The sequence below is a fragment of the Medicago sativa genome, chromosome 7 (assembly GCF_051527215.1).
Source record: "Medicago sativa cultivar Bolivia chromosome 7, Bolivia_mono, whole genome shotgun sequence".
In the NCBI taxonomy this organism is placed as follows: domain Eukaryota; kingdom Viridiplantae; phylum Streptophyta; class Magnoliopsida; order Fabales; family Fabaceae; genus Medicago; species Medicago sativa.
In genome coordinates this window covers 104,547,695-104,563,352 of record NC_140755.1, presented here as the reverse complement: position 1 = coordinate 104,563,352, position 15,658 = coordinate 104,547,695, and the positions used below count along the sequence as shown (strand labels likewise).

Below are 15,658 nucleotides of genomic sequence, written 5' to 3'. Positions count from 1 at the left end.
TTAATAAACTCGTCTTTTATCATGATGCACTTAAATATAATATATGTTTTTAATTTGTTAATGAATAGTTGATGTTATTTATTTTGTCAAAATAATAATAATTGATATTATTATTTTACAATATTTTTTAAGATTATATTCCCACATTTAGTTTTTTAAGAAATGCCTTAGTCTTTGTTAACATTTTTTTGTTTTTGAATATTACTAAGGTGGATTTGTTAAAATCACAGTAAACTAAAGTGATTATGTAAAGCTAACCACAAATTTAAACATAGATCATAGTAGATCTTTGTTAGTTGTTGTATGTAGAGTAGTGATAATAATTAAACATCGTAATTAATATGACAACTATCAAATCATAGAAATGTAAGAAGAAGAAAATAAAATGGTCAACAAAAAGAAAAACGTAAAAGTAACGAATGGCCGAGATGACGCTAACCGTCACAGATCAACGGTACTCAAAGTTATAATACTGTAGTTTCGGATTCACTTTGTTTGTTAAGTAACACAACACAACACAACACAACACAAGAGTGAGAACATAACAGAACAGAACAGAACAGAGTAACAGGCAGACCAGACCCTGTCTCTGTCTTCTTTCTCTCTCTACAACTCTTCTCTTCTTTCTACCTGACTCAGACTCAGACTCAGACTCAGTCTCAGACTCACTCAACAAAATAAAATTCTCTGATTTTATCGTTTTCCTTTCCTTTCACCAGATCTCACTCTTTACAACCGGATCGAATGTCCGCACTCACTCTGATCACAATTTAATTAAATGGGTCAGTGTTACGGGAAAACCGTTCCCGGCGCCGGCAGCCACCGTCAACAAAACACAACCACCATAATTGATGGTGATGGTGACGGCAGTCGTACTCCTCTACCATCCTTCGCCAACGGAATTCCATCTGTCAAGAACACGCCAGCTCGTTCTTCTTCACACGCCAGTCCATGGCCAAGTCCTTACCCTCACGGTGTCAACCCGAGTCCATCGCCAGCTAGGTCCTCCACGCCCAAAAGATTTTTCCGCCGACCGTTTCCGCCGCCTTCTCCGGCGAAGCATATAAGGGAGTCTCTTGCGAAGAGGCTTGGGAAGGCAAAGCCAAAAGAAGGACCAATACCGGAGGAGCATGGTGTGGAAACGGATTCACAGTCGCTTGATAAGAGCTTTGGGTATAGCAAGAATTTTGGAGCTAAGTATGAGTTAGGGAAAGAAGTTGGACGAGGGCATTTTGGTCATACTTGTTCTGCTAGGGCAAAGAAAGGTGATCTCAAAGATCAACCTGTTGCTGTTAAGATCATTTCCAAGTCCAAGGTTACCTTCTACCTTAATCTTTTTTTTTACTTCAATTCTCTATTTCTATGCATATTCATTGTTTGGAGGAGTTGATTCTGATTACTTTCGACTAGTCTGATAACATTTGAAAAATTTAGGTTGATTTTATTTGGCCTTTGAGATTTATGAGATTTTTGAATCTATGAGATTTTTAGGCCATTGTTATCTGCCATTGTAGTTTTCGTATGAATTGTTTCTATGTGGAAATTGAATTGTGTGAACTGATTGGAAAGTTGTCTGGCATTTGCCTTAACAAATTTCCTTCCTTTTTGGAGTTTTGATGTTTGTAACGGACATGTCGCCTGTGGATTCTAAAATTTATTGATTTTGTCGATTGCTGTCGATTCGTAAAATATCATTGATTTTGTCGGTTGCTGTCGACGCATCAAATATCATTGATTTTGTCGGTTGCTGTCGATATGTTAAATATCATCAAGGGATGTAGACATTTGTGGAACATACTATAATTACTGTTCTTCATTAAAATTGACATCAAGACAATTACATGAGTTGTTTCTTTTTCATTCTTCTTGGAAACATATTTATTTATGAAAGTCTTGAGTGTGTATATTAAGGCTGTCAGAATAATTTGCAGACAAGGCGAAAACTCTTCCGATTTTGTTTAAAATAAAAAGTCATGAAGTATCTCGATTTGTAAGCCCAAGTGGATTGACCTAGTGGCACCACACTAGGTCTGAAGTAGAGGGAATGTGCATAGTAATCTCAATTGGAAAGTCCCTGGTTCAAACTCTGACAAATAAAATTTATGTCATGATGTTTGCACAAGTTTCTCCTTTCCTTCTCCCAAAATACAAAAGGAATGTGCTTGCAGTCCCTAGTGAGAGGCTAAAAACACATTTTGTTCAATGCAGAGTCTCAGGTTGAAGAAAATATAAACAGTGAACAAATCAAAACTTACCACTTGTACAAGATTGAAAAAACATACTTAACCTTTTTTGTCTCAACACACGGAACTTCAAAAGCAGTATCATTTTTTTCAAGTCTTCAGCCTTTTGCAATCCCTAGTATAATTCATATTGTGTTTGATTTTAAATATATGTTTTTTTTTTTTTGAATCGGGATTTTAAATATATGTGTTAATGCCAGTGGATACTCTCATGCTATTTTGTCGTTTGCATATTACTCATCTTCTGAATATCTTCAGTTAGTTTCTAGAACCGTTAGGGGAACATATATTTTGTCGTTTGCACGTTGTTTGTCTATTTTATCCCCACGTGCAGAGATACAGTGGTTAAGCTCATTTGTGCTGTAACGGGTTATATGATCGATTCCTTCAGGAGTATCTTTTATTAATTTTCCATTGTTAAAACTTTCTCTGAAAATAGCAAAACGCCTCTTGCTGGAATTGAACTCGTATCATTGCGCCTTGTTTCCAAAAAGATCGTTACCACCGTGCCACAACCAACATTATCAATAATATGACACATAAATTGTACTATAAAATGAAGGAATTTATGCTGTTTGAGCATATCTGTTACCTATTTTTACCCCCTGAAAGGAATTGTTTGAGAATATTACTTAGTTTGTTTATCTCGTACGTTATGAAACATATGTTTGGGAATGTCTTTAACTACATCCTCTATTTGGGCCATAATTAGTCTTATGATATATGCAACTGTAATCATGCTTATTCTTAAGTTTTTCAATATGTTAGATAATTTTTTTGCTGGATCTTATTAAGCTTTATTTGGCAGATGACCTCGGCAATAGCAATTGAAGATGTCCGTAGGGAGGTGAAGCTATTGAAAGCTCTGTCAGGCCATAAGCATCTTATCAAATTTCACGATGCTTGTGAGGATGCCAATAATGTGTACATAGTTATGGAGTATGTCATTCTTTCTTGTTTTCAGAATCTTCTATACTGATACTTTGGTGTAGGGATTGCCAGAGAACTGGATATTTGTTATTTTTAATTTGTACATATTTTTACCTAATGGATGTATTGAACTACAGACTGGGCATTGGTTTTCTTATACCCATCGCTTTTTTGTCAGTCTTCGCAATTTATTTCCAGTTTCATAGTTTTTTGTATCTTTGTGCCGTTTCATTGTCAGATTTTTTACATTAGGTTCAATCACAACTTTTTTATACTCTTAAACATTTTTAAGTATCTACTCAAAATATATTTTGATGGAGGATAATTTATGTTTAGTTATAGTGTAACACCCATCTTCTAATCGTGGTATCCTCATATAGTGATGATTATGTTTTTATTTTCTTATCAGATTGTGTGAAGGTGGGGAGCTTCTTGACCGAATTTTGTCAAGGTTAGTTTTTCTGATAACTGTGATTTCCAAAGAGGGTTTTCTTTGGAACCTTTTATACTAGTAGTTGGTCTTTTTTTTTGTGTGGTGGTTTTTAGCTCAATACACTCTTTTATTTTGGTTGAAAATTGTTCTCTTCTCTTCTAGGGGAGGAAGGTATACCGAGGAGGATGCAAAAGCTATTGTTTTGCAGATTCTAAGTGTAGCTGCCTTTTGTCATCTTCAAGGTGTTGTGCATCGTGACTTGAAGCCTGAGGTTTGTGCATTAAATCTTATTCCCCTTCACAACTTGTATCATCTAGCTCTCATTTTAATCTCATGCATGCTTAATTATATATTGATAAGAATGTAAGAGATTTTGATGATTCTTTGTTCGGTTTTGATTTTACAGAATTTCCTCTTCACTTCAAGAAGTGAAGATGCTGATATGAAGCTTATTGATTTTGGTCTCTCTGACTTCATCAGGCCAGGTTATAAATAGAATGATTCTCAATTTTCATTTCCTTGCAAAATTTCATATTTTTCCTCTAAATAGGTTATTTATGACTGCTGCTTCTTTTCATGCATGCTTTATTAGATGTTAACGGATATAAGTAAACTGAACTTTTCCCTTTGTCCGTGCTGATACGCAGAAGAACGGTTGAATGACATTGTTGGGAGTGCGTATTATGTTGCACCTGAGGTTCTTCACAGGTCTTATAGCGTGGAAGCGGATATATGGAGTATTGGTGTTATTACCTACATCTTATTATGTGGAAGTCGACCATTCTGGGCACGAACCGAGTCTGGAATCTTTCGTACAGTTCTCAGAGCTGATCCTAACTTCGATGATTTACCTTGGCCATCTGTGTCTCCAGAGGGAAAGGACTTTGTCAAAAGGCTCCTAAACAAGGACTACAGGAAAAGAATGACTGCCGCTCAAGCTCTAAGTAAGTTTTCCTATCAATTTAGACTAGTATGGCCATTGTTATATGATGCATGATATTTTTTATTGATCATCATGAAATTCTCAATGTGGTATGTCGCATCAAAGAATAATACTTTGACATTATTATAAAAGATTTTTGGTTGTGGAATTTCACGCTTCAAAGTCCTGCCTCAACGGAATGAAGAAAATAGATCAGTATAATGAAAAACTCATTATATTTGTGTTATGGTAGATATCCGAATATTACTCGGTAGGTTCTATTAGGAATAGTCATAGTGGTAGACTAGTGACAGTTTCATTGCAAATTGAATTTTAAAACTAATTAATGCACACTTGTGTGATTGCAGCTCACCCGTGGTTGAGGGATGAAAGTCGTCCGATCCCTTTAGATATATTAATTTATAAGTTGGTGAAGTCTTATCTTCACGCGACACCATTCAAACGTGCAGCTGTGAAGGTATTATTTATTTCATTTCCTAGAATATGCTCACACTGATATGAACTTAGGGGTGTTTATGATATCATTGGTTTAAGAAAATGTGCTATTTATATTACTTGTTTTCACCATTAAATGCAAAACGTTACTTTTGAAAAGAAAAAAAAATATCTGTACTGGAAACAGTGAAAATAATTTCTCACTGATTTTTGTACAATATTTGAAATTAGGATACAAAAATAAAGTAATATCTTTGTATTAAAAGTGAAATATATGAAATGAAAACAGAAAACTTAGAGCCTGTTTAAAACACTTCTCAAAAACTCTTCTTTAGTTTTTTAAAACTTGAAAATTAAAAACTTGTTTGCTAAACTATTTTTAAAATTACAGTTTTGGAAACTGTTTTAAATTTTTTAGTTTTGGGGACTAAAAAACTATAACATGTAAAAGGATAACCATTGTGAAAAGAGCACTTGTATATTTCAAAAACTGAAAACAAAAACTATTTCAAACAGGCCCTTATTCTAGGAATTTTGTTTTCATTTTCAATTTAATATTTCGGCTATAATTAGGATTGTAGATTAGGCGGGGGATAATCCACTAGTTAGAGATAGAAGGAAATGAAGGAGAAGTTAAACCATTTAGAATAATCTGATTTGAATGGTATGTCATTAGAGATGATTAATAAGAAGACATTGTGTTGTCATTTAGATGTGACCGACCCCACCCCCATAATTTGTGCACATTCATTTTATGATTTTGAAATTAGAGGATTGTTTGTCGATATTGATTTATTTATTTACTGCACTGGATCCATACTCATCTTTTCACTTAATTTATCCAGGCCCTTTCGAAAGCATTGACAGACGATCAGTTGGTGTATCTTAGAGCGCAATTCAGATTGTTGGAACCAAATAGAGATGGGCACGTCTCCCTCGACAACTTCAAAATGGTTATCTTTTGCTTCCCTGTTAAATCTTTTGGTCTTTTTATGGTGGACAAAAATTTCTGTGTTTTGTGTTCGTGGATTGTCATTTCATCGGCACAGCTTACTCACTAAGGGGCGCGCACACACACATACACTTATACACTTTTTTTTCTTTCTTCCTGTTCATATTTATGTGAGTGTGTTCTTTCCTGTTGAGAGTTTGTGTAAACTTTTGTGACTTTTGACCATTGACCGTTATTAATTAGTTTAATATTGAACTTTGTAGGCTCTTGCACGTCATGCAACTGATGCCATGAGGGAATCAAGGGTTCTTGACATCATACACACGGTTAGCCTTTATTGTTACATAATTTGCATGGACAATTTTTTTTTTTTTTTTTAAGGATGCATGTACAAATGTTTATGAGTGCAAGTTTTTCATGAAATTATTCCTATTGAGTCATAACAAGTTACTTATATACCCTAAACTTCTGCTTGTTGTCTTAATATTTTATTGTTTCATCGTTAAACTTATGGGAAACTGATGTACACCTTAGTTCCCTTATTTAACCAAACATATTTCTCTCTTGCTTTGTTAATTAATTTATAGATGGAACCGCTTGCATATAGAAAGATGGATTTTGAAGAATTTTGTGCAGCTGCCACTAGCACATATCAATTGGAGGCACTTGATGGGTGGGAAGATATTGCCTGCGCTGCATTTGAACATTTTGAGAGTGAAGGAAACCGTGTGATATCGATCGAAGAATTAGCAAGAGTAAGTGCTCTAATTTCTCTTCCTAACATAACAATGTACGCCTTTGTTTTCAGGTTTGATTAGGACATACTTTTTTTTTGAGGGAAGGTTTGATTAGGACATACTGTTATGCTGCTCTATGGTTTTTTAAAATATATTATTAATATGGCCACAGGAGCTAAATCTTGGTCCTTCGGCGTATTCAGTTCTCAGAGATTGGATTCGAAATACTGATGGAAAACTTAGTTTACTTGGATATACAAAATTTTTGCATGGCGTGACTCTGCGGAGTTCACTACCAAGACCTCGTTAGTCTTGAGCCCTTTGGCACATAAAGGCGAGAGAAAAGATTTATAGGTTTATTTATAGATTTATAAGGATTATTTTTTTCTTTATTTATTTATCTTTCGGGGTGGCGAAAAGTGGAATGTGTATAAATGAATGTGTTGGCAAATATGAGAAATGTTGAGTAAATTTTATGTTTTTTTTTTTTACAGTAAATTTTATGTTAAAATCCCCTCCTCTTGCCATATTTTGCAGATATATACTCCAATAGGTTTGAGGCTTTGAGCCCATGCTTATTCATTTGTTTGTGAATGCCAAAAATGACTACAAAGGCAAAATTTATGTAATCTGCGTCAATATGTTTTTTTTTTACTGCAATTATCTGGAAAATTAAAACAACTACAACGCCTCTTTAACAAGTGTATTGATATTTATTTTTTTACCAAGAATTGCATTATATGGTTGTGATATGTTAACCAACATTTAACAACCGATAGACTTTCTGATATTAGTGGAAGGATAAGATTTATTGTGGGGTTTATGGCAAAGATGTTGGCAATTAACACAAATCAACATCATGGTTGTTGAGATGTCAAGATGAGATGCTATGATGGCTAACTACAGCAACCTTAAGAGACATTTTTGAAATTTCACAATTTTTATCCTAACCATGTATGTACATGTTGGATTTGGATTTGTGTGCAATGTGACAGCTTGCAGTCAAGTCACATTTAGATAATCCAATTAAGATCGGATTGTCCAGATTTTCTGGACATATTTGATCTTGATCGAGCTGTCTAAATGTGACCGAGTGTATGCAGTTATAAGATCTTGACTGCAAACCACCTCCAAAAAGAACATTGGAAAGAAAACGGTGTTGTTGTTATATGGCGATATTGTAGAGACTATACATACGTGAATTGAATTCAGTGACTCAAAAGAAAGAAACCGTTTTGGCCCTACATTAAAGTCATTTCCTTCTTTTCAATTCTTTCCTTTTCCAAATTGGTAGTGTACCCATTACTCCAATTCCATTTAATGATAACAAATTCTTCAAAAAAAGAAAACAAAGTTAAAAGGAAAAAGAAAAGATTCATCTTTTCTTTCTTTCATTATTATTTATTACGATTTTCTAACAAAATTAGAACAAGTAACTACAATAGCATCATGTAGTTAATTAACATTGTGTCGTCATCATCATCTCATCTCTAACATCACCACTCAACTAACAAAGGAAAAGTAAGAAGAAGAACTAAGAAGGATTTACAACATCACCACCATCATGGTTGATCAGTTCAGATTCTCACTCAGAAACCAAAGCATCCAACATGATGATTGTGATGAAGAGACTTTTCCCTATCAATCAAACCTCTTATGTTTCTGAACTCCTCAACACGACAAGGGATGGTTATGGCTCCTTTATGATCAAAACCATATTCTTCTTCTGCCTCTTTGAGAAGCTGCATGAAGAGTGGATGATTGAAGTAAATCACTGGAACCACGAACCTTTGTTGATCTTCTCCTTGACCAACCTTGATTGCAAGACACCCTTTTGGTACACCTCTAAACTCTTGCTTCTTCCCATGCAGAAGAAATCCTTTGAAACTTCTCTCACCACTTCCCATCTCTGCAACAAAACCAGAAACAAAAACACAAAAAAAGAAAAGAAAAGAGAGAGACAAGTTTTGTGTGTGTGTTGAGTTGAGTGGTTTATGTAGAAAATCTCAAAAGAAAACAAAGTAATAGAGCCACGGATTTAAGGGAGTTGGAAAGTACATGCAGTAGTACATGGTTGATCTCATAACTCAGACAAAAACAAAAACATGGGAAACGCAATTCAAACGCAAAGGACTTTGTAGGGATATATACGACAACTGTGTTGTGTTGTGTGTCAACACTGATTTACTAACTTGGATTCTACACCGTTAGATTATAATCACTTTCATGATCCTAGGCATGTTTTGTGCATGCACTAATTAGGAATCTCCTATGTGTGTGTTAGTGGGTTAGAATCTGATGCAACCTTCACCTTTCCAATGTTACTTTATACCCGTACGATCAAGGACAGATGTGGTCATCATATGAGTCTCTTGCATGTGAATTCTTTAACTATTTTCCAAGTTTTAAATAAATTTTATTTTTACTTTTCATTTTTTCAATATATAAAATTACTTCTTTTAAACAAAATATAAAAAAAAAAATATTTTTTCAACTATAAGTATATTATTATATACCATTTTCTAAAATATTATATTTTACTTTGCATTCATGACGGTAAAAAAGACATCAATATTATTTTAATAAAACTGTCATGTCTTTTGACAACATTATCGTATTTCTTAATGTATGTATAAAAACTTGAAAAGTAAAAATATTTTTTCCAAATGTATGTATAAAAAATTTTAAAAGTAAAAATATTTAAAAAGTTAATTAAGTTTTCCAATTATATCATCTTAGTATATTATTATACACGCTTTTTTATAAAATATTAGTTTACATTTATGACGGTAAAAAACACATTGATATCATTTTAATAAAATCTACATTTCTTTTGACAACATTATTGTATTTCTAAATATACGTATAAAAACTTTAAAGAAAGGTTATTTTTTAAAACCGAAGGAGTAAATTTATTCATCAAAATAACCTTTCTTAAAATATATAGATGAAAATTTTATTTATAGATAATTTTAAAAAAGATACTTTTTTTTATTTGTCAAAAAAAAAGATACTTTTTTTAACATTTATATTATTTCCGAGAAATATCTTAAAAGAGTGATTTATGAGTGGTTACACATATTTTTTAATAAATTATTATCTCCTTTATAAAAAAAATCCATTTTTTTTAATAAAACAACTTTCACAAAAATCCTTTATATCTAACAAATAAAATTTAATAAACTTTAAACAAATATATTTCTCTTTATTCCTAGAATTATATAAAAATAACTTCAAACAAACACATTTTAATAGTATTATATTATCTTTGTCCTCGTGAGCTTAGCTCAGCTGGTAGGGACAATGCACAGTGGCGGAGACACCACCCAGCGATCCCAGGCACTCGCGCAGGCTCAATCGATATTTTCTTTATACTAGGTCCAACCCAATAACCCATTAACTCACTTAAAAAAACAAAAAAATGGGCAAACTCTAACATTTTTCCATTACGCACGCACAACACAACGAAAGCCAGAAAAATGCCCAAACTCTAAAATTTATAGCTTTGCCATTGACAATGCATAATATATGCAAAGTCCGGGTTCAAACCCCCAACCACCACAAAAACTTGTCTTATATTATCCTTAAAACAAATAGTATTATATTATGTTGTGTTATTAATTAATTTATTATATATTTTTCAAGAGTCAAAGCTCAAAATAAGAATGAAGAACTTCCATTGGTTTTTTTTTTTGTAAAATATAATTTTTTTTAACAAGACAAAAATGATATATATATATATATTAACACAACAAAAGTGGTTTAATATGTCTTCGTCCTACTGTGGTTTGTACTAAACGGTATTCCCCTTGCAAGAATATCTGTAAAATAATACTATATTTTTTTTTGAGAGAAACGTGCTTATAGCATTTCATTAATAATGATAGTCTCAATACAAGTGGGTATTTCATAATAAACGGCGGGACTAGCTGAACACGTGGCCTCTCGTGCAAGAGTATGAGCCACGCGTTGGCTTGTCGCCTAACAAACTTCACCCTAGAGTTAGAAAATAAATTGCGAAACAAAGAACGACAGGAAGAAATAATGCAACCAAATTCCGACAAGGTTTTCCTAGTAGACAAGAAGGCATCAACTGTTAATTTAGAGTCTGTTGCAAAGTCCACGTTATCAAACTGCAAATCACTCAACCACTGCAAAGCAGCGTGCAACCCTAAAGCTTCACCCACATCCACCGAAACATAACAGGGATATGTAAAAGTCTTAGCCAAAACAAAAATACCTTCCGAGTCGCGAACACAGACGCCAATACTTGTGCGGTTATGATGAGAAGAGAAAGCCGCGTCGATGTTACATTTATATCTACCTGACAAAGGGGGCTGCCACAAAATTCTGTTGCGTTGATGTGAGGTGGAGGTCCCCATATTCACGTCCATTGCATGCTGAGAAGGCGAATGAGATGCAAGAATATCCGGAGCATTCGCTAATTGCCAGTCTGTAACCATGTTCCTAGCCCGCTCTACAACCACAACACTTGTTTCTGTGACATTGTCCCAAACTCTAAGATTCCGGTGCTTCCATAGACTCCAAATGACGGTTTACAGACGTTGAGATAACTCAGCCGACAAGTTCTCTAATAGAGAGAAAATCGCATCTGTAGCTGAAACAGTATGAGAGAGGGCGTGTTGTATCGAGCCCCAAAGACCGGTCCTGTTCCACACCTGAATAGCAAAAGGACAATCGAAAAAAACATGCAAAAGATCCTCATGAGTAGAGTCACAGCTAGCACAAATAGTAGGACAAACAACACCTTTATCTAACAAACGGACACGGGTCGGTAAACAACCATGACACATGCGCCAAAGTAAATTCTTAACCTTTGGTGGAACTTTGAGGTTCTAAATACCAGACCAGTACCCCGGACGCCATAAATAAGAAGAGTCAATTAACTTCGTTACATACAACCTATAAGCACTACGTACCGAATAACGTTCGTGCCTTTCCGCTTTCCAAATAATTCTATCTTCCTCAACTTGAGAAATGAGTGGCGTGTGAAGTATTTTATGTGCAATATCCGCACTAAACACCTGTCTAACCACCTGTTCATTCCAGCTTTTGTCATACAAATTCATCAGACTATTAATGGTAAAATTATGAACAAAGTGAACACCTGGAATATCACTGCTGATGAACTCCCCATTTAACAACCAAGGTTCGTTAAGAATGGAAATAGTCGCACCTGAGCCTATGCTCCACCGCGCTCCCCCACGTACTATGAATCTAGCACGCATGATACTGCGCCATACATAGCTCGGGTTATGTCCAACAGTAGCCATGAGATAGGAACTAGCCGGGAAATATCGAGCTTTAAAAATTCGAGAAACCAGAGAATTCGGTTCTATAATAAATTTCCATCCTTGTTTCCCTAACATAGCTAAATTAAAGGCAGAGAGGTCCTTGAAACTTATACCTCCATGAATTTTTGGTGCCGACAACTTCTCCCAATTCATCCAATGTATCCCTCGTTGCGTCGTTTTACCATGACCCCACCAAAAAGAGTTCATCATCTTTTCTATGGAGTCAATCAAAGTATTGGGTAGCTGAAAAATACTCATCACATAAGTGGGAATAGCCTGCAAAACAGATTTTATCATTACCTCACGACCCACTTTTGAGAGACACTTACCACTCCAGGAATTAATTTTCTGCCAAACACGATCCTTGATATACGCAAAAGTAGCCTTGCGGTCTTGGCCTATCATAGAAGGTAGACCCAAGTATTTACCTGTTCCCAAAACAACTTGAACACCAAGAATATTAGTAATAGTGATTTTAAGATCGTCAGAATCATTGCGGCTACAATAAATCTCCGATTTTGGCAAACTGATCGCTTGACCCGAGGCTAGCTCATAAGTAGATAAAATATTTTTCATAACATGTGCTTGGTCCTCGTTTTCTTTAAAAAATAGAAAACAATCGTCGGCGAATAAAAGATGAGAAACAGAAGGTGCTTGGCGACAAACGTTTGTTCCCGTAAGAACACCTCTTGTCTCTGCGTCTCTGATAAGCGAAGATAAACCTTCTGCACAAATAATAAACAAATAGGGAGAAAGGGGATCCCCTTGACGGAGACTCCGTCCTGGAATAATAGGGCCAACCTGCTCACCATTAACAAGCACAGAATAGTCGACGGACTCAACACACATACGCATCGAATGAATCCAACGCTGATGAAAGCCCATTTTATTTAAAATAGCCATTAAATAATTCCAATCCATGCGGTCATATGCTTTACTAATATCAAGTTTTAGGGCAACATACCTATCCACCCCGCATGTCTTGGCTTTCATGAAATGTAGAACCTCGATGGCTACCATGGCATTGTCGAGAATGGAACGACCGGGAAAAAAAGCGGATTGGTTGTCAGAGATGCACTGAGATAATACATGCTTCAACCTGTTTGCTAATACTTTAGAAATAATTTTATATAACACATTGCACAGTGCTATTGGCCGCCAATCTTTCATGCTAACCTGCGAAGAACCTTTTGGAATAAGGGCAATATTAGTGATATTTAAATTAGGGGGAAACTGTCCCGTATCTAACCAACCACAACATTCCTTGAAGATGTCATCACTACATAAATTCCAGAAGTGTTGGTAAAAACCCGGACTATATCCGTCAGGACCTGAACATTTGTCCAGATGCACAGAGAAAATAGCATTGCGAAACTCGGCCTTAATGAAAGGTGTCGTATGCATATCATTGTCATTAATAGAGATAGATGGATTAATAACGTCTATGACAGAAGAGAAATCACTATCCTGTTGTTGAAATATATTCACAAAATATTGTCTTGCTACATCTTGCAAACCTTGTGCACTAGTAACTTTATTACCTAAATCATCATCAAGAGAGATTATACGGTTTACCTTTTTTCGTGTTGTTGCCGATGCATGAAAAAACTTTGTATTTCTGTCGCCATCCTTATACCAGTGAGTTTTTGCACGTTGGCGCTAATAGGCATCATCTTGGGACAACAACCGTTACATACGTTTCCTAAGTTCAAACATGCGAACCTGGTCCTCACCAGAAACTTGCAGCCGTGTTTCTTGCATTTGTCTACGACATTCCTCTATGTCATCTTTTAATTTATGGCAATGAGTTTTTCTCTAGATAGACATGTCCTCCGCGCATGACGACAACTTTGGAATAAGAGTATTGTTAGAGTGTACCTGTCAAGAATCAAACACTAAATCCTTAAAACCTGGTTCCAAGTGCCAAGCATTTTCATAACGAAAATGTTTTTTAGGCCGAGGCTTAGGAGAGCATTGCAATTATATAGGATAATGATCAGACGAGGGTGCAACAAGATTTTCCACAGAAGCATTCGGAAACATAGTAAACCAAAGGTTGTTAGCAAGAGCGCGATCCAACCTAATGACATGCTGTCATTACGTAATTTTTAGGACTTATTGTGACATTTTGATAGAGTTCTCATGCAATTTATACTGTTCTGGAGTGCAAAAAGCTGAAATATTGAAGTCTGTTTGAAGGAAATCGCGCCACGCCAATTTCAAGCCGTGCTACGATTTTGGAGAGCAAAGTGCGATTTTGAGACATCAGAGACGGCTAGAAGGGCGATTTCTTCAACCTTTTACCAATTCATGTATGTTTTAATTATTTCATTGATTATGCTATTTGTAAACTCGATTATGAGTAGCTAAATCTCTTAGAGATTAGATCCGAGATGAATCTTTGTAACCATAATTGACACATGTTGCTGTGAAACTCTATTTCGTTTATGAATTCAATTCTAGTTTATTCAATTCAATTGTTCTTAATGCTTTTTATATCTTGATCACATATAACTTGATTTTGTGAGAATGAATTACCACTGACCATGGCTTTCAACTTAGACCTAATTGAATTGTTCTAATAAACAGGGTTAGTCTAGGAATAGATAATCGTTTGTTAGTGATAATAGGTTAACGTTCGGTAAAACCTTCAAGAATTATTAGACCACCTAAGGAATTAGGGGCTGTAGTTTAAGAAGAGGGTCCTAACTCAAGGAATTGATTAGGGCTATTTTGTTAATCATCGTAAACTAGAAGAGGATTCATAACAAATAGGTGCAGTAGACCAATTAGAGGAACTTAGAGGATTCGACGGATCTGATCTCATCTCTCTCCATATTTTCGTAACAAATCTTTATTTTCTGTTTCTTGATTTAATTAAAATCAAACCAAATCTACTGCCTAGTGGCAAAACAAAATAAATTTTACACATCCTATTTTTATAACGCAATTGAATTATTGAAGTTAAAAACAGTCCTCGTGGGATCGATATTTTTACTACTTCGATAGTATTTGGTGCACTTGCCAAACCTCTATCAAGTTTTTGGCGCCGTTGCCGGGGACTGTTGATTATTTTCAACAAGGCAATTATGTTATAATTTAGGGTTTTTGCAATTTAATTTTCTTTCTTTAATTTTTATTTTTCTGTTTCAGTATTCATTTGATTACTCTTTATCGTGCAGCGCTACTAAGGTATTTTGCTGTTTATGCGAGGTAAACAGAGCTCTGACGACTTAGAGTACGATCTGGAAATTGAAAGGACTGCTAGAGCACTTCGGAAAGCTGTCCGGTCGCAAAGGTTAGCTCAGTTCGTTCCACCGGGTGTTCAAGAACAAATACCGGAGCCACTCTCAACTGAATCTGAAACATCTACTTCTCCTAAATCTGCAACTATGGAAGGTGGAGGAGTTGTACCACCGAGACCTAAGCTAGGAGACTACGGGTTAGCCACTCATCGCGGTCAACTGACCCATACTTTTCAACCAGCTAACCCCGTTGCTTTCGACATCAAGACAATTGTCCTCAACGGTTTGAGGGACAAACAATTCGATGGGACTGAAGCTATGAGTCCTCATGAACACTTGAGCCGCTTTGCTGAAACTTGTGAATTTTGTGTGCAACCAGCCACCGTGACTGAAGCACAAAAGAAACTAAGGCTATTTCCTTTCAC

General features: G+C 35.3%; 2 protein-coding genes across 2 annotated transcripts; one reads left to right on the top strand and one right to left on the bottom strand.

Moving 5' to 3' along the window:
- The first annotated feature begins 529 nt into the window (after nucleotides 1-529).
- CRK3 (CDPK-related kinase 3) lies at nucleotides 530-7,184 on the top strand. The gene is made up of 11 exons (XM_085726619.1): nucleotides 530-1,315; nucleotides 3,052-3,182; nucleotides 3,583-3,624; nucleotides 3,769-3,877; nucleotides 4,013-4,091; nucleotides 4,254-4,550; nucleotides 4,897-5,006; nucleotides 5,830-5,937; nucleotides 6,200-6,262; nucleotides 6,524-6,691; nucleotides 6,846-7,184. Exons 1-11 carry the CDS (start codon nucleotides 779-781, stop codon nucleotides 6,981-6,983), a joined length of 1,782 nt encoding a protein of 593 aa, XP_085582745.1. The 5' UTR covers nucleotides 530-778; the 3' UTR covers nucleotides 6,984-7,184.
- Nucleotides 7,185-8,027: 843 nt separating this feature from the next.
- LOC146911722 (auxin-responsive protein SAUR32-like) lies at nucleotides 8,028-8,789 on the bottom strand. Its single transcript, XM_085726620.1, has one exon. It carries the CDS (start codon nucleotides 8,578-8,580, stop codon nucleotides 8,263-8,265), a length of 318 nt encoding a protein of 105 aa, XP_085582746.1. The 5' UTR covers nucleotides 8,581-8,789; the 3' UTR covers nucleotides 8,028-8,262.
- Nucleotides 8,790-15,658: the final 6,869 nt, after the last annotated feature.